This window comes from Cebus imitator, unplaced genomic scaffold (assembly GCF_001604975.1).
Source record: "Cebus imitator isolate Cc_AM_T3 unplaced genomic scaffold, Cebus_imitator-1.0 Scaffold156, whole genome shotgun sequence".
In the NCBI taxonomy this organism is placed as follows: Eukaryota; Metazoa; Chordata; class Mammalia; order Primates; family Cebidae; genus Cebus; species Cebus imitator.
In genome coordinates this window covers 288014-306830 of record NW_016107471.1, presented here as the reverse complement: position 1 = coordinate 306830, position 18817 = coordinate 288014, and the positions used below count along the sequence as shown (strand labels likewise).

At 34.4% G+C, this 18817-nt stretch overlaps 1 protein-coding gene across 13 annotated transcripts in view; it reads left to right on the top strand.

Moving 5' to 3' along the window:
* PPP1R12A (protein phosphatase 1 regulatory subunit 12A) overlaps positions 1-18817 on the top strand; it is a 158904-nt gene that overhangs the window by 98921 nt on the left and 41166 nt on the right. For all 13 annotated transcript variants that reach the window (XM_017543461.2, XM_017543462.2, XM_017543468.2 and 10 more), the window contains exons 5-9: positions 4013-4157; positions 9775-9849; positions 10446-10534; positions 10681-10838; positions 14381-14505. In XM_017543461.2, coding sequence (XP_017398950.1) covers positions 4013-4157; positions 9775-9849; positions 10446-10534; positions 10681-10838; positions 14381-14505 — 592 coding nt within the window. The remainder of the gene's footprint in view (positions 1-4012; positions 4158-9774; positions 9850-10445; positions 10535-10680; positions 10839-14380; positions 14506-18817) is intronic.

Genomic DNA, 18817 nt, shown 5'->3' with positions numbered 1-18817 from the left:
TTTTTCAGGGCTGCCCTGCCCAGCGAGGAGGCAGCCTAGTCACTGTCTGCCTGCAGAAGCTTTGCTGAGCTGCTGTGGGCTCCGCCCAGCTGCCGTGTGATCTTCCCTGCAGTCCTGTTTATATGGGTGTAGTTAGAACTGCCTTGGCAATGGTGGCCCGCCTCTGTTATGGCGTACTCTCTCAGTAGTGGCAGGTTGCCTTGGCAACAGCGGGCTGCCTCAGCGATTGTCAGACTGCCTCCATAGTGGTGGAGTGTCTCAGTAATGGTAGACGCCCCTCCCCCTCAGAGCCAGACCGTCCCAGGTTCAGCTGTGCTTGCTGTGAAACTCTCAACCCACAGCGTTTTCAATTACTGGGTTTTTTTGGGGGGGTTGGGGGGGTGGAGGGTGGTGGGACCAGCCGAGTCTGTTCACCGGGCTCCCTGACTCAGAGTCTTTTTTGTTGTTGTTGTTTTGTTGTTGTTGTTGTTAAATGGTCCACTCTCTCCCTATTGAAGAGGCACCGGGATATCCCCTAGCGCGACTCACTGAGGTGGCTTAAACAGCGGCGCTGAGATTCCTGGCGGTTTTTTTGCCTGGGAATCTCCTGGCCTGGCTCGCTATTTCAGATGAATGGGTGACTCTGCCATCTCTGGGTTCCTATCGCCAGCTAAGAGGGCACCTGGACTAGTGTCTTTTGTATGGAGAACCACCGCGCCAGGGCACAGGCAAAGCAGTCGCGCAGGCTGAAGCAGCTGTGCTGGCGACCCCTGGGGCTCCTCAGCCTGGGAATCTCCTGTAGGCAATAAAAATCCATCTGGAAATGCGGCGTCCACTCACCCTCTGCACTTTCACTGGGAGCTGTAATCCTGCTGTTCCTAGTCGGCCATCCTCCCCGATCCTCATCCTCTTTTCAATCTCTATTCAACTTCAATAATTTAGGCCTTTTTCTAAGAATAGTATGGTAGTGTTGCCTTTTAATTAATTTCCTTGTCCATTTGACTCTCTCTAATCCACAACTTTTCAAACAGGTTATGAAATTAATTTAGTGAGTTTCCAACATTTTTTTAAAGAATGGAAAATACTGGCTGGGTGCAGTGGCTCACGCCTGTAGTCCCAGCACTTTGGGAGGCAGAGGCGGGATCACGAGGTCAGGAGTTCAAGACTAGCCTGGACAAGATGGTGAAAACCCGTTTCTACTAGAAATACAAAAAATTAGCCGGGTGCGGTGGCAGGTGCCTGTAATCCCAGTTACTTGGGAGGCTGAGGCAGGAGAATCACTTGAACCTGGGTGGCAAAGCTTGCAGTGAGCCAAGTTCATGCCACTGCACTCCAGATGGGCAACAGAGTAAGACTCCATCTCAAAAAAAAACAGGATTGGAAATATTAAAGAGTATTACTTATAGTAAAAGTAAGAATGTTTCTTAAAACACTTGTTTCTGTAAACATATATATGAGTACTAGATTACATTGCAAAATAGGTTTCTGGACTGCTTCCAAATGATCTTTGTATTTAGGTTATCCAAGCTCCCAAAGTCCTTTATTAATTCTTAGTGGGATCAGGAGAAATTTTAAACTCAACTGTCTTCCTTTTAAGCTAAGCTACCACTGTTAACCTTAAAGTATGAATTGTGCCAGTTATATATATCTATTGAAGTTCTGTCATGATATCTTAATGCCTTCTCTTGTTTCTGTCTAGATGCCTTTATTCACCGTTTCCTCAACTTGGAGGCAAATTCTGGTCAATCCTTTGAATCAGTTAAAGGCCCTTAAGCATACGAAAAATAATTGCTCAACTTTATTCATAATTAAGTGCAAATAAAGCTACAATGAGTTGCCCTTTTACATCTGTCAAGTGGCAAAGATCAAAACATTTGGCACCCTGTTGGCAGGTTGTAAGGAAAAGGCACTTTTACTAGTAGAAATGATATTTGAGCAGATTCAATCAAAATTAACAGTTATTCTTTAGTTCCCTAATTCTCCCTCTGGGAATTGTTTTTTACACATGCTTTCACTCACATAGGAAGTAAGATATGTGCCAGCAGCATTGTTTATAATAGGAATAAGAGAATGGTTTAATAAATTATGATATATGCTTTCACTGGAATATTCTGCAATTATTAAAACAAGAATGAGAAATCTTATTGTTACAGAGAGAGAGAGCACTAGGATATATTATGAAATGTCAAAATCAAGGATCCAAGTATGTCTTTATTGTTAAAAAAATTAAAATCATATTTGCTTATATATGCATGAAATTGTTCTGTAAGAATCCCATAAAAATTAATAGTATGGTTATTTTGGAGAAAGGCAAACTAGTTGGCTAAAGGTCAGCAGTGAGAGAGTGACTTCCCTGTATATCCTTTTATTATTTTTTTCTTTAACTTTGTGAACTTATTATTTATGAAAGATAATTAAAATGTATATGAAATAAAATTAAATGGAAAAGATCTGTTTCAAATATAACCTTCTTCATGCTTTCTCTCCCTCACAAACACACACAGCTCCTTTCAATTTGATTGTGATGCTTTTCAGTTTTGTACTCCTATTGCATGTCTATTCACAGAACCTATCCATGAGAGTTGGTTGTTGTTTCACTTCCATTAAAAGCTCCTTGAATATGGACACCATCTTTTTTTATGTTGAAAAAATTTATCTATCTCTCTCTTTCCTCTCCACACAGATTTACAACAAGTACTTTAAAATTTTGCTTAGCATATTTGACATTATTGTAGTTCATATTTCTTAATGGGGAACAGCATTTTTCTCTTATGTTCCTGTATTGTTTCAACCTCTTCTAATAAGGTTTATGGTAATATATGTCACTGGAGATATTTCTTTGGACTTACATCTTTTAACTTTTCTTTAGATCATGGCTCTTAAATGTTGGTCTACAGGCAGGTGACAGGCAATGATAGAATCATATGGAAGGCTTAAGAATAATAGATTATTAGGGTCCATCTCCCCATATGCTGATTAATTGAGTAATACTGGGGTGAGCTGGGGAATCTGTTTTTAAAAAACAACCTCTTCAGATAGTTCTGTTATGGAAACAGCATTAGAAACAGCTGTATTAGATATTGTTATGAAATACAAGATTTGTTCTTAAATAAATGAAGGGGGATTATACTTTAGCTGTCACTACCACCTCCTGTAGGTAAAAAGAAGGTCCTCAAGCTCAACATCTTGGAAAGTAAGGTAAAGGTTAACTAGATTTCATGAGTTGTATTTAGCGTTCGTTCGCCTGTTTGTGTGGGGCTATGCTATGTGCAGTTTATAGACCCATCCTTGCTCTCTGTGAGCTTAATGTCTAAGTAAAATAAAGGATGTTGTCAATATGTAGTTAGAAGGGCATACTAACATAATTTATGTAATTCTTTGCATTTTATTAAAATGTGTTTCTGTTTTCTAGCTTGTTGATGATTGGAGTATCTGCTTTCTACTGCTCAGAAAAATAGATCTGACTCTTTGGAATATGCTTTTTGGCTTTGTTTTGTTCCTAACAGTCAGATTGTCATTTTCTTTTGGAAATTTTCAGCTCCTGAATTGCAGGCAACAGAAAGATTACAAAACAAGCTTCTTTGATTCCAGTATATTTTTAAAAAACATTTAGCCTGAGATGATATATGAAAACCTGAAGATGATAGTTCCTGCAATAAATCAGTTTTGCATACAAATTGATTCATCAGTTTTTGGTTTTATGTTTAAAAATTATGGGCTTTTCTGTGAAAATTTCACTTACAAGTCATATTCACAAGAATTAATCAGTGTCATACCAAACCATAAGACTTAGAGTCACTGAAAATTAATTAAAACTGCATTATTATGGCAGTGACTCAGGCTCCTCTTTCTCTGAGTTTTTTCTGAGAATTACTTTGTATTTGCCATAATTAATTCATTGAGTGAGAAGGATGTGAATTCTGAAAATAAATTAATTGAAAATTCTAGTTAAATTGCATGGGTAGAAAGCTTTTGATCATGTTTCTTTGTTTCTAGATTTTAATGATTGTCTAATTCACTATAATTTCTTTAGACTTTTAATACAGGCAGGATATGATGTTAATATTAAAGACTATGATGGCTGGACACCTCTTCATGCTGCAGCACATTGGGGTAAAGAAGAAGCATGTCGAATTTTAGTGGACAATCTCTGTGATATGGAGATGGTCAACAAAGTGGTAGGCCTTTTAAAGTATTTTAATGTTTTAACTTTTAGAAATATAGTTTTAGAAACTATATTTAGAAATGTAGTCTCAAAAAGTTATAAGGATTACACTATATAATTGAATTTTTATCAACTGTATAAAACATTTTTTCAGTCAACTGACTTAACTAATTAATGGTTTAAGTCTTTTCAGCTACCATATGAGGTAGTTCTGGCCTCGTGCTTCAAAGAAAGAAGTATTACTCTTTCAGTAATCAGATTGCCATACATGTAGATTTGGATACTTGAATTGGTACGACGTTCTTAGGAATTCAGAAGCTGAGAAAATATTACATTCCTATGTGAGTGTTTTCTGCCACCCCCCTGAGTTGGAACACATGTAGAAGAATGTTTCTCATTCTTTAGCTGATGGTGTTTTAGCTTGCTTAGAGTAGTTCTCTAAGTGACATGAGTAATGAGGTCTTACAGCAGGTGAGGACAGTAAAAACTATGAAGTTTTATGCCAGAGGGGATCATTGAAATGCAACATCATCTTGTCTCCTAATTTAGCAGATGAGAAAACAGTTCAGTGAGGTAAATGATATACTTAATACCACAATTAGATAGAAAGAGGGAGGGAGAAAGTGTCGTACAAGTGTTTTTCACAAAATCTTGAAAAGATTCAGATGATCAGGTTTCTTGTTAGACTGCACTTTTCTCCTCTACTCCTTTTTAGATACGATCAGTCTGTAAATAGTCACCAGTATTCCTGCTAGTCTCTTTCCATTCTATGTTGGTAGATAATAAATATCAGGGAGAATTCAAAACATGTCTCCTCTAGTGAGTTTAATTACTCTTCCATAGAATGTTCCTTGTGTATTGCATTTTGTAGGATAATATCATAGGTTATGTGGCAGACACTCATAAAATGATCTCATCTGTATTCAAAATAGGGCTATCTAATTCTTTTGCTGTTTTTGGAATAGAGTCCTAAATAATATATTTTCATTAACTGATTTAAAAATATATTTTATATAAGAAATATGAAGGCATGAAAATCATAGGAATTGGTAAAAGTCTTAAGGAAAGTCAAAAAATTTGGGGGAATGATTGGTTTTCATTAATATACAAATACAAAAATCTTTGGCTTGAATTTTTAATTAAAACTTTTAGTAATTTGCTTTCTCTGTTGTTTTTCATCGTAATAGTTGTTTTGTTATCAGTATTAGAAGACAAATAAATATTGATGCTGTTTAAGTAAAAAAACAGCTAATTTTAGCTTTGCAAGTCATGTTGTCTCTCTTTTTATGTAGAAATTACCCTTCAGAAATTTTTTTTGAAAAAAAATTAGCAGCTGCCTATTAGCCCCTGAACTCTGGTCTGCATTCCTGTTTCTCTCCCAAACAGCGACCCTTTACACATTTCCATTCATATGGGCAGTGCTGATAATTGATTCATTTAGTAACAGTAGCCTCCAGATAAGAACTAGATGAGAGAAGCTTATTAATTGAAATGGTTTCCAAAAAGGATTATTTCACTTCCAAGTTTAAACATAGTGTATTTCCCCTACTGAATCAGTATTCTAGTGAAACATACACAATATATTGTATGTATGAGAAAAATTATTTTATTTGCATCTGGCCTACAATTGTCTTATTTCTATGCCATACAGTTATCATAATTTTGCTCTCAGAGAAGGAGTGGATATAAAATTATTTTGCCTTATATCCATTTTTTAAAAATTACTATAACAGAAGCTTAGTTTCCTCATCTTTTATTTTTCGAGTTACTAATAAGTTATAAAAATGTAAATTTTATTTTTTATATTTTATATATCAAAATATTATTTTTCTTTTAAAAATCAAGATGTTAAAGACTGTTTTTTATAGTGAGGAGCTACATAATATCTATAGCATTTTAAAGGCCTTTGTGCCATAAATATATCTAAATACAAGCATTTTTTTTTTCTTTTGAGAAGCTCTAAGACCTTGATTTTTAAAATTTTAATTTAATAACCTTGCATGTATGAATTAAACTTTTTTATTGTCTGCATTTTAAAATAACATGTCATATATCATGTTCAATCAAAATAAATTACTTTGTCTTAATTATATAAGCCTGCCTATGTGAATTTATATTGTCATTTGATGCCTTCTTAGTACTTACAGATTGAACATTTTTACTAAATTTTTTTTAAATGACGTTAAAGATGTGCACTTAAGATACTACCAGAGTTTAGCTAAATTATTTAGTAATAGAAGACATGATTTGGGAAAATAATGTACAATATAGTAAGTGTAACAAATCACGTAGAAAATCTGAAACTCTTTCTACATGAAATGGGAGAAATCCTGTATTTAGGGATTTTGGTCTCATTTCTTTAAATCATTTGCAAACTGTCATACATATTTACTGTCATTTAAATTCATTTTTATAAGTTGTGTGATACAGATTTTAAATATAATGGGTTTTATTTGCTTTCTTTATTAAAAGGATGGCTTTGCTAGAATGTACCTAAATGTTGTTCTTTCTTTAAATATTGACTACAATGCTTTTCTGTTTGGAATTTCTCTTACTGAATTAATACAATGGTTAGCAGACAAATTTTTGGCTTAATATAACTCATTATAAAGATTTAAATGAGTAACAAAGCTATTTCTGCTATTAATGGACACAAGGATATTTTTTACCCTAATTCCACCTGAACTTATTTTTATTTTTGATAAAGACAAAATGACACAGTAGAGTAGTAGAGACGTAGATTCTATTTTCATTTTCTGTTAATGACCTGTGTGACCTTGGGAAAATACCATGCATTCAGACTGAGTTTCTTCATCTATACAGTGAGAATTGTTCTAATACTTGTCCCGGCTAAGTTACTGGTTGTTGTGAAGATGAAGAGGTCATACGTAAAAAAACAATTTGGTTAGAATAAGTGAGTAAAGAAAAATGAAGAGGCTATGAAGTTAGACTTATAATGTCTCTAGTGTGTCTGTGACTCTTAACAGATGAATTGGACTGATTTTTTTTTTAAGTATTTATTTTTCTTTTAAGATAGGTCTCTTGACAGAGTTCTTAGGTTCTCGTACCTCAGCATTGTGTCCTCCTTTGTTGCCTGGTATTTGAGTATAAATACCATACTGTGTTTATACTCTATCAGTGAAGCACAGTAGCCCTATGGTAGTTAAGAACCAAACAATGTTTGTAACTGCACAACTTTTAGCTTTATAACTGTGCTACAGATTGTTTAAGTTACTGAGTTAAGTTGATGAGTGTGCTTTTTTTGAAATTAGAAATTCTTATTTTATAGCCCATATTTTACTCTAGTTTCTATTCTGCATCAGCTGCTGTTTGCAAAGTAGACTCATTTATCAAGGGAGAAAGTGAAAAAAAAAAGTAGGGTAATCCAATTTCTTATTCTTAAAGAGGAGAATTCTTTGGTTATTAAAGTGACCCCATTGCATTTAACTGCAACAAAAATTTAATTACACCTCAAACATTTTCAAGTTGGGGTAGTTCATTCATAGAAGGGTTGTTAATGTTTAAACTGATATTTAAAAAGAAGTCAGTAACTTATTTCCACATAACATAATCTAACACTATTTACATTAAAAGTATAGCATTACTAACAGTTTAAAAATATATAAAGCATATGATATAGCAAAACTAAAATTAGCATGCATTTCTAATTTAAGGGGCACCTTAAGTTTTGAGCCAGTTATTTGATTTCAGAACTATTTATTCTTCAGGAATTTAAATCTTGGCTTCTATTTCCCAAGATTGAAATGGGAGAAAAGCTTGTTAAAACTAAAACTTTTTATCTTGGACTGAGTGGGAAAGGATAGATTGTCTCTTAAATTCCTACTGGAAAGACTTTCTAGCAAAAAAGGCAAGTATGATAAGTATTTTTGAATCTTGCAGATCTTAAATACACACTCACCTGTTTTGAAAAAGCAATATTTTATATACTTTTAAGATACACTTTATAGGGCTGGGCACAGTGGCTCATTCCTATAATGTCAGCACTTTGGGAGGTGGAGGTGGGTGGATCGCCTGAGCCCTGGAGTTGAAAACCAGCCTAGGCAACATGGTGAAACTCGATCTCTACAAAAAAAAAAAATACAAAAACTAATCTGGCATGGAGGTATGTACCTGTGGTCCCAGCTCCTCAGGAGGCTGAAGTGGGAGGATCACCTGAGCTCCAGGAGGTTGAGGCTGCAGTGAGCCACAATTGTGCCAGTGTACTCCAACCTTGGCAACAGAGTGAGATCCTGTCTCAAAAAAAAAAAAAAGCCTTTGTAAACAGTAACTTTTTTATTTTATTGACAGACAGTGGGAAAAATAGCTCAGATATTGGCTAGCTTTTATAGTTTGTTTTATAGTGTTTGGAAATTAGCTCCTTTCTGAATACATGTTAACATCCTGATGTTGGTATAGAATCGAGGGTTGTTGTTTTTAAATGGAAAAATTAATGTGATTGTAGAAGCCATTATTATCTATCTATTCTGATGTTGTTATGGATATAGGAATACTGTTAAGAAATTTGAACTTTCTTTCAGAATTATATATTTTGTCACTAAAAACAAATTTTTTCCTGTGAAAAGATCATATACTGGATAACATATAAAGAAGACTATATTCTAAATAATGAACTTTTAAGCATCCTGGAAACTTGTAATGGTAGGGCTATGATAAGGACTAATGCAGACAGTGGAGAAAAATTCTTAGTATGTTTAGTTAGCAGCTCTTTGAAATTTTCTCTTTCACAGTGAATTAAAATAGATTGACATATGTTCATCTGAACTAACTGTGGCTGGCCAAATGCTAAACAGCATATATATATGTTTTATTACCCTAACAAGAATTTAAGTTTTAGGAGGTCATCAAAAAGAAATAGGCCTCAAAAGGTTAAATGACCCAGCAATTTCACTCTTAGCTGTATATCAAAGAAAATGAAAACAGGTGTCCACACAAAAACTTGTACATGAGTGCTCATAGCAGCATTATTCATCATAGACAAAAAGCAAATGTAAATGTTCACCTGATGACTAGATTAGCAAAATGTATATATCATGCAATGGAATAATATTCATCAAAAGAAATGAAGTAATGATACATGCTATAACATGCATGAACCTTGAGAACATGTAGAGTGAAAGAAACCCATCATGAAGGACCATATAGTGTATGATTCCATTTAGATGAAATATCTAGCACAGGCAGATCTATAGAGACAGAAAGTAGATTAGTGGTTGCCTCGGGCTGGGTGTAGACAGTGACTACTAAAGGATATGTTCCTTCTTCTTAGGATGATAAAAACATTTTAAATTAATTATTGTGATAGTTGAACAACTCTGTGAATATCCATAAAACCATTGAATTACACCCTTTAAATGAGTGATTTATATGGTATATGAATTATATCTCAATAAAGCTACTACCAAAAAAAAGGGAAGATATTCTCAGCTTTTGTCTCACGTACATTTTGTGTACATTTCCTTAGAGTTGTATGTGTTTACATTAGTTATTATATCATTTATAACCACTGTAAAAAATGTTATCAACTTCTTTATACAAAATTGTACAGAATTACTGAAGGCATTTTATGATTTTGACCATCGCCACCCCCCTCTCCCTTGTTTCCTACCTAGGGCCAAACAGCCTTTGATGTAGCAGATGAAGACATTTTAGGATATTTGGAAGAGTTGCAAAAGAAACAAAATCTGGTATGTTTGACGACTCTCTAAAAATTGCCCATATTACTTAATTATCTTAATAACTTTGAATTTGAGACAGTTACAGAAGTACTCTTGTGATGTTTTGTACTTTGTGGTTTTAAGTTATCCTTAAGTTTCACTAAATGGTAGTACTTATGTGTATATGAATGAATACTTAGATGTATATGTCCTCAAGAATAATATGTTTTTATAATTTCATTAGAGAGTTTTACTTAAAAGATGGAATCCATAAAATCTCATATATCCAGTAGCAGGTCCTAGATAAGCAAGAAGTTACGTCACTAGGAAGCAGTTTTTTTTAAGTAAAATATTCTCAGCCATCTTAAGTGGTTAGTGGATCTCAACTTTTTCAGTAAAATTGGAGGGTTGTAAAAATCCGTTAGCCCTGCTTGGAGCTTTTTAATTGTCTAGTCCATTTCATTCTTTATCCAAGCCCTTTCCTTTTCAGATAAAACAAAAAATATTTTGTTTATTTTTTTGTTTTGTCTTATTTATTGTCTGAAAAACTGCTGTTATTATTTTAAACTCTTAGCAATATTATTTTAATAGTTTTTTTATTTTCCTTTGCATAACTTTGTACAAAGCTCCATAGTGAAAAACGGGATAAGAAATCTCCACTAATTGAATCTACAGCAAATATGGACAATAATCAGTCACAGAAGACCTTTAAAAAGTGAGTAAAATAGTCAAGTACGTTTGTTACTGTTATGAATGAATTGGCCTAATAGCCACAGTCATGATTACTGTGGATCTGGGAAGAATGAATGTATTTTAGCCTTTTGTGTTTATATTCATTCGAACATTGTTTTCCTTTAACAGCAAAGAGACATTGATTATTGAACCAGAGAAAAATGCATCCCGTATTGAATCTCTGGAACAAGAAAAGGCTGATGAAGAAGAAGAAGGAAAGAAAGATGAGTCTAGCTGCTCTAGTGAAGAAGATGAGGAAGATGACTCAGAATCAGAAGCTGAAACAGGTAAAATTGGAGGATAAATGGAATTTTCATTGAATTTTGTTGCAGTGTAAAATAAGATCAGATTTAATTTTTAAATTTTTCAGACTGATTTGCTACTTGTTTAGATACTGCCAAACTAATAAACTATCTTTCAGTGAATATTAACAACTTACTTATAGTTGTAAATTTATTATTCTCTAATTATCTGGAGGCTGTTCACCTCTGTGTTTCGCCCGACCTATATTTAAAGAAGTTGCAGAGACTTCTAAGACTCCCTTAAGTACATATAGGTTGTGAATGGGTTCTCAGCAATTCAAAAATGCTCCTGTTGCTTCTGAGGTCCAGATGTCCAGGAATGTGGTCACAGCAGCATCCCAAATTTTCCCTAAGAATAATAAAGTAGAAATGGAGTAAAAACTGTTTCCTGTGAGGGTGTGGGGGAATTTGCCTTGTTTTGAGAAATTTTAAAGATACAGAAAAGTATAATATAATAAACATTCATATTCCAACAACCTAGACTTAAGACTTTAACAACTGTGACATTTAATCATATTAACTTCCATTTTTTAAATAAAGTTAAAACAGTATTGTCTTTTTTAGCCACCAACCCTAGTCTGTTTCCCTTTCCTTCCTTCCCAAAGGCAATCACTATCATGAGTTTTTTTCTATAACCTTCTAGCTCATTTGTATACTGCTACATCTATGCATTCATAAGTAATATTTAACAATTATAGGCCAGGCGCTGTGGCTTACGCCTGTAATCCCAGCACTTTGCAGGAGGCTGAGGTGGGTGGATCATGAGGTCAAGAGATTGAGACCATCCTGGCCAACCTGGTGAAACATGTCTCTACTAAAAATACAAAACTTAGGTGGGTGTTGTGGTATGCACCGGTAGTACCAGTTACTTGGGAGGCTAAGCCAGGAGAATCACTTGAACTTAGGAGGCAGAGGTTGCAGGGACCCAAGATCGTGCCACTGCACTCCATTCTGGCAACAGAGCGAGACTCCATCTCAAAAAAAAAATTATAATATCGTTTTGTGTTTTTTTAATATGGTAGGAATTGTTATACATCTTGGTTTTTTCACCCAAAAGCTAGTTTTTTATATTTGTCCATAAATCCATTTTTATAACTTTATCTGTGTAATTTATTTTTTAGTTATTGTATTCTATTAACTATCTGTTAATAGTTATATCTGTTTCTCTTCTGAGGCACATTTACCTTATTCTCAAACTCCTGGATTCAAGCGATCCTCCCTCCTCAGCTTCTCTAGTAGCTGGGACAACAGACACATGTCGCCACACACACCTAGTTACCTAGTTTTATTTTTATTTTTTGTAGGGTTAACTATTTTGCTGAGGCTAGTCTTGAATTCCTGTCCTCAAGCTATCCTCCCACCTTGGCCTCCCAAAGTGCCAGGAGTACAGGCATGAGCCACCATACTCAACCTGTAGCCTAAAGTTATTTTTATGCAGTTAATCTCCTCCCTGGGAGACATTACTTAGCTATCAGTCTGTAGTCAAATATATCATTACAAACTGAACTATGTACGCAAGAAAGTCTAGACTTGGACTCAGCTCTCCTAACTTAAATTTCAAGTCTTTTACTACTTTTGTAGTAGAATTCAAGAACTAGAAGTCCAGGCATCTCTTTCAAAGATTTCTAGTTTTTGCTAACTAAATTTTTTCTTCATTGGCCCTTGTTTGTATACAATTCACTGTTCAGTGTTAGATACCAAGGAGCTACTTAAAGCAAACAGGAGACCTTAGGCCAGTTTAACCACTAACTAGCAAATCTTCTAATATCTTTTAGTTGAATTTCTTTGATTATAAAATGAGAAAAATCGGGCTGTATGACCTGGATAGTTTTCTTAAAACTCTAGTATTCTATTAAATCTAACTAATTACCATCAAGTTGCATTGTATTTTTTCCAGTTTGGAATTGAAACATACTAATTACTGCCCACTCAGTTTCTCACTGAGCTAACTTTAAATGTTCCTCTGAAGCATTGTACTATGATAATTTTGTTCTTCCTGTTGCTAGTGGTCAGTTGTGCCAGGAAACTTTGACTCTGCCTTAAGAATTAATCCATGTAAATGCTGTGTGGTTCCTTTCCTCTCACTCTTAATATTAGCTAGGCTTTATCATACTTTATTTGGCAAGCTTGAGAAAGTAGCCATTTCCCTGTAGAGCTACAGCTTAATTTGACAATTTGTAAACCATTTATTCTTTCTACTTTTTGTAAGATTATTCCTTGGGAAACTATTTGACATAAAATAACTATTTTGTGGAATTTTGCAAAACAAATTATTTGCCAAAACAGTTTTCTTCAGTGTTCTTACTCTTTTCATAAAGCAGATAAAAATGAGTGCAATCATAAGTTTTAATTACCTTTCAAACAATTTACAAATGTGAAAGGTAGTTGAGAAAATGAGAAAGAGAAGTACATTTTGCTTTTAGGTTTTTTTTCCTTTAGGACTTTTTCGTTCTTTATTGAAATCAAATTGATAGAAAGACTACAACAATCTTAATAATGTTTACAAAATAAGTTGGAAGGGGGGGCTGGGTGTTGTGGTTCATGCTAGTAATCTCAGCACTTTGGGAGGCCAAGTCTGGAGGATGGCTTATGCTCACGAGTTCGAGACCAGCCTGGGCAACATGGTGAAGCCCCAGCTCTACAGAAAATACAAAAATGATTAGGCTTGGTGGCACACACCTGTAGTCCCAGCTACTCAAGGGTCTGAAATAGGAGGATCACTTGAGCCAGGTAACAGGCTGCAGTGAGCTGAGATCATACCACTGCACCCCAGCCTGAGCAACAGAACAAGACCCTGTCCAAAGTAAATAAGTTGGATGGTGGTACATGGGGTTTATCTTATTTATTATTTATATCTCCTTCTAGACCGTAAGTGAAGGTATTTTGTGTTTTCATTGGCTGATATATACCTAGACCTAGCACACTACTTGAAGAATGGGGACACTTATTTGTTGATTGATTCTATACACAGTTAGGTGGATTATTTCCCAAGAAGATGATATTGTGCCTATTTAACTTTAGACTTTTTAGGAGTGTGAAGACATACTCTTTGGGACATTTAACCATACTGTTTGACAGGAATGTGAGGTAATTATTGATAAAAGCACTTTTAGATTTCCTTGATTAAAGAGGAACCATCAGTTTTACATCAGTAATAATAGCTGTTTATCTGTTAGGAAATTACATAGGTATTATTAAATTTTTAGTTACATTGCATTCGTGCATTCAAATTTAAATCTTAATTAAATTTCCTTTTATTCATTTTAAAAGTACAGAAGTCAGATTTGTGCTTTTAATTGTCAGAAGCTTTGTTGGGTGCCTTTCATATTATCTGAACTATTTACTTCAGCATATATATTGAGACAATTCTAGAAGCTCTCTGAAAAACCCACTTGTGAAAAGGAATAGCAGTGGGGAGAGACTTTTAGTTAACAACACCTTAAACAAAAATGGTATATAAAATGATTTTTTCCCAACTACTGAGAACAAATTTCGATGGAACTTTGACTCTTGTTTGTCTTTGACAGATAAGACAAAACCCCTGGCTTCTGTAACTAATGTCAACACTTCTAGTACACAAGCAGCTACTGTAGCTGTTACAACACCTACTGTGTCATCAGGTCAAGCAACACCTACATCACCTATTAAAAAGGTAAGCTGAAATAGTATTTACTGAAAATACATGTGTTCTATTAAAGTAATTCTGAATTTTTATAGTCTGTTTCAAAAATATGTAAGATTTCAGAATACAAATATGTATTTCTAAGTTGAATGAGTCTTCTGAATCATTTTTTTAATCCTTTTTGCAGTTGATATTACTGTTGATATTATAGTTGGTAATTAACAAATATTACATATAGTTGATAGTTAATGGCAGAAAAATAAAAATTTTAATAATATTAAAAAAGATTGTATTCTTTTTTTTTTTCCTATTGAACTTTTAGTTTGAGAAGCTCAGGTTTTCTATCCTTTATCTCTGTTAAGTAGAGGTGTGCATGTTGATAATTTCACACAAGGGTAAGTAAGTTACAAAAAATACTACCATGAGTCAGTGAGAGAACTAGAATCTAAATTATTTGAACTCATAGTACAAAGCACTAGGTAGGCAACTTTGGTATGCCAGTAGGAGCATGATCTCTGAGGTCAGATAAACCGAAGATGAGCTCCTGACTCTGTCTTATTAGTTGTTATGACCTTTAGCAAGTTACTTACTATCTTCCTGTTGTATAACAAAACCAAGTAAAGAGAAATACAGTTAATATTGTAAGAATTGGTTGAGACAGCCTGGGTGTGCTTTCAAAATGTTAGTTTCATTTCTTCCTCTTCTTTCTTTTTCTGTTCTCTGTCTGTTCTCCATCCCTGTCATCTCCTCTCTCCGGTGAAGCAGTGTTTTCCAGTTAGTGTGTTGATCTTTTTAAGACTTTACCTTTTCGGGCTTCTCTGGAACCTATCCTTCTTTTAACCCAAATTGACAATTAAGGATTTTTGTTTGTTTACATTTGACCTACTAGTCTCTTTTCTTAGCATTCTTCCCTCCCTATACATGGGTACTTATGCCACTTTTATATATGTTGTCTGAAAAGTAGACTGTTTAAAAAAAAAAAAAAAAAAAAAGATTTCTCTTCACCAGTCCTTTTTTATCTTTGATGAGCATACTCATTTCCCTCTCCGTCTACACATACTTTTTTTTAAACCAAATCCTTTAAAAATTGATTGCAGTCATCATAACACTTCATGTCTAAATATGTCAGTATGTATCCATGCCTAAATATGTCAGTATGTATCTCCTCTAAGTACAAGGCTATTATCCTTCATTCTCAAAATAATCACACTTAGGAAATTTAACTATTACTTATGTTATTAATAACTAATATACATACTGGATTTTCCCAGTTGTCCTTCAAGACTTTCTAGCTGTTTGTTTTTTAAAATCAGGTGTCCACTTGAATTGTACACTGTGTTTTGCTGCCTTTGGACTTCTTATTTTGTTGTTCATCTGACATTATTTGCATGAGTTTAAGAACTGATTTTTTTTTTTTTTAATCCTCATAGCATTTCTATTGTGTTGTCAGTCTTGGCAACATTCAGATTTGGCTTTAGGTGATCAAAATATAGATCTTTTTGAAATCATAAACTACAGAATAAAAAAGTCCCTACTCTTAGTAATAATCCCTCTCTAAAACTCTTCCCAAGGAAGGCAGTAATATAAATTATTAGTGGTAGAAATGTATGGGTTTCATTGGTACATAGTTTGAATATTGAGAAACTGTATGAATGAGTTATCTTACCTTATATATTCCAAAACTGAGGGCTTCTTGAATTCAGTTAGAACTCATGTTCATATGATAATAATTATGTATGCTTTAATAAGAAATTCTTTAAAAGCGGGTTTTCTGCAAAATTTTGAAGACTGTTATGCTGTAACTAGCATCACTATAAACTGCTTTAAAATTTATTTTACTTCTAGAACCCATATACTTCTTCAGTGAGTACTAAATTTGTATATGCATCTTTTGATCTGTTTAGACTGTAAGATTATCAAAAGTTCCCCGAAATTCCATCTCCCTGGAATATCTAGGCAAGAAACTGGCTATTTTTNGCTCACTGCAACCTCTGCCTCCCAGGTTCAAATGATTCTCCTGCCTCAGCCTCCTAAGTACCTGGGATTACAGGCACACGCCACCACGCCTGGCTAATTTTTATATTTTTAGTAGAAGATGGGATTTCAACATCTTGGCCAGGCTGGTCTTGAACTCCTGACCTTGTGATCTGCCCACCTCGGCTTCCCAAAGTGTTGGATTATAGGTGTAAGCCACCGTGCCCGGCACTGACTCTCTATCTTTTGGGTATTTGGCTAAGTAATCTCTTGCCTACTGTAGTCAAATGCTTACATTTAGCTTCCTATGTTCAATTTTCTTTTTCTCATGTGTAGCCAACATTTATGACAATTTATTTCTCAATTTATACCTAATGCCCTAACTGAAAAAAAAAATATGCTTTATAACCTCTGTTAGTATAGTAGGCCAATAATCTCTTTGCTGTAAAAGTTCTTATTCAAAATCACTCTTGATTCTGCAATTAATACTATAACACCTGCTTCTGAATTTGCATATTTAGAAACTATTTTATTCTCAGTTTCAAGCATCGTAACTTACTTTGAATATTATATTGTTTCTTTATTCTTAAAGTTTTGTAACTAAATTTTATTCAAAACAATCGTGTAAAAATTTTGAAAGATTTGCTGGTTTTGTTTTGTTTTGTTTTGTTTTGAGATAGAGTTTTGCTCTTGTTGCCCAGGCTGGAGTGCAGTGGTGCCATCTCGGCTCACTGCAGCTGCCACCTCTTAGGTTCAAGTGATTCTCCTGCCTCCATCTCCCGAGTAGTTGGGATTACTGGCACCCACCACCCAGCTAATTTTTGTATTTTTAGTAGAGATAGGGTTTCATCATTTTGGCCAGGTTGGTCTCAAACTCCTGACCTCAGTTGATCCACCTGCCTCGGCCTCCCAAAGTGCTAGGATTATATGTGTGAGCCACCACGTCTGGCTTGAACTATTTTTAATGAGGAAGGAGGCTTCTTTTTAGTATTGTATGACTTTTAAAACCTGTAATATTCAGTGATACTTATACTCCTATTTCTACTTTAATTTAGCATATTAGTGTTTTTTTTAAGTTTTTCAAATTTATCTGTAACTTCAGTGACCTAACATAAAAATGTCCATAAACACATTGTTAATTTCTAATTGCATCTTAAAAGCTGTTGCAATTAAAGAGTTCTACCTATTTTTAGGTTCCCAGTCATGACTCCACTTCTGATATTTAGACAAGGTTATCTTAAGTTCTCCAGCTTTCTCCCCCAGTACATAAACAATTTGTGTGTGCACATGTGTTCATGGCAAAATCACAAAAAAGGAAGCACACCATACAGTTTTAAATTTCACTTATTTTCTTTTAGTAACTCGGGGTAACTATGGTGAAAGATAGCTGTGTTTACTTTAAATGGTCTTCCCTTAATTATTTAATCCTTCAGCTGAAATTAAAGAACTGTTTCTATAGCAATATCAAGCTGATGATTTGTGGAGTTGTTATCTATAAAACCATTAGTTTGATTTTGTGTTAAAATTGTTAACTAACAATAAGTTTATATAAGTCTAGTCAAAATAAGCATTGTTGGGATCTTGAAAACAGATTGTCTATTTTTCTCTATGGGTATACATTCCAATAAAATGTAAATGGTATTTTCTTTACTTGATGGTAAAAATTCAGAATTTTTATGGAATAAAGTGTGCTGGTTAATTGAATTTAGTGCAGTAACTAATAATTTAACAAAAGACTGCTATGTGTTGTGGGCCTATAAAGTATTCCAATAGAAATGTATAGATGTAGCATGATTTAAAAGGAAAAGAAATTATATTTGACTTAAGGTGATAGGATCAGGACATTTTAGATAAACCTTCAAGTAGATAGTACTCCAACTGAGAGAAGAGTCTGTATAACTTGTTGAAACAGAGAGAAGAAAATATGAGCAAGTGGAGATAATATGGAATAATTTGGCAGGAAAAATGAATTCGTCCATTTGATTGAGTATAGGGTGCATATATACAAAGTAAACAGGAAAAGTAGAGCCACATTGTGGGATGTCTTCACTTCTAGGATAACACTTTTATAATTTATTTGATAAGTAGTAGAGAGTCATGGAAGATGTTTGAAGAATGCCATGAGAGAATTATTCTTTCTAGAGTATTATTCTGACAGCAGTATACAGATATATTTGAAGATAAGAGGCTGATTGAGAAAGGCTTATTAGAAAGTCATTGAAGTTGCCCACAATGATAAGAATATGAACTAGGGGCCGGGCGCGGTGGCTCAAGCCTGTAATCCCAGCACTTTGGGAGGCCGAGGCGGGTGGATCACAAGGTCAAGAGATCGAGACCATCCTGGTCAACATGGTGAAACCCCGTCTCT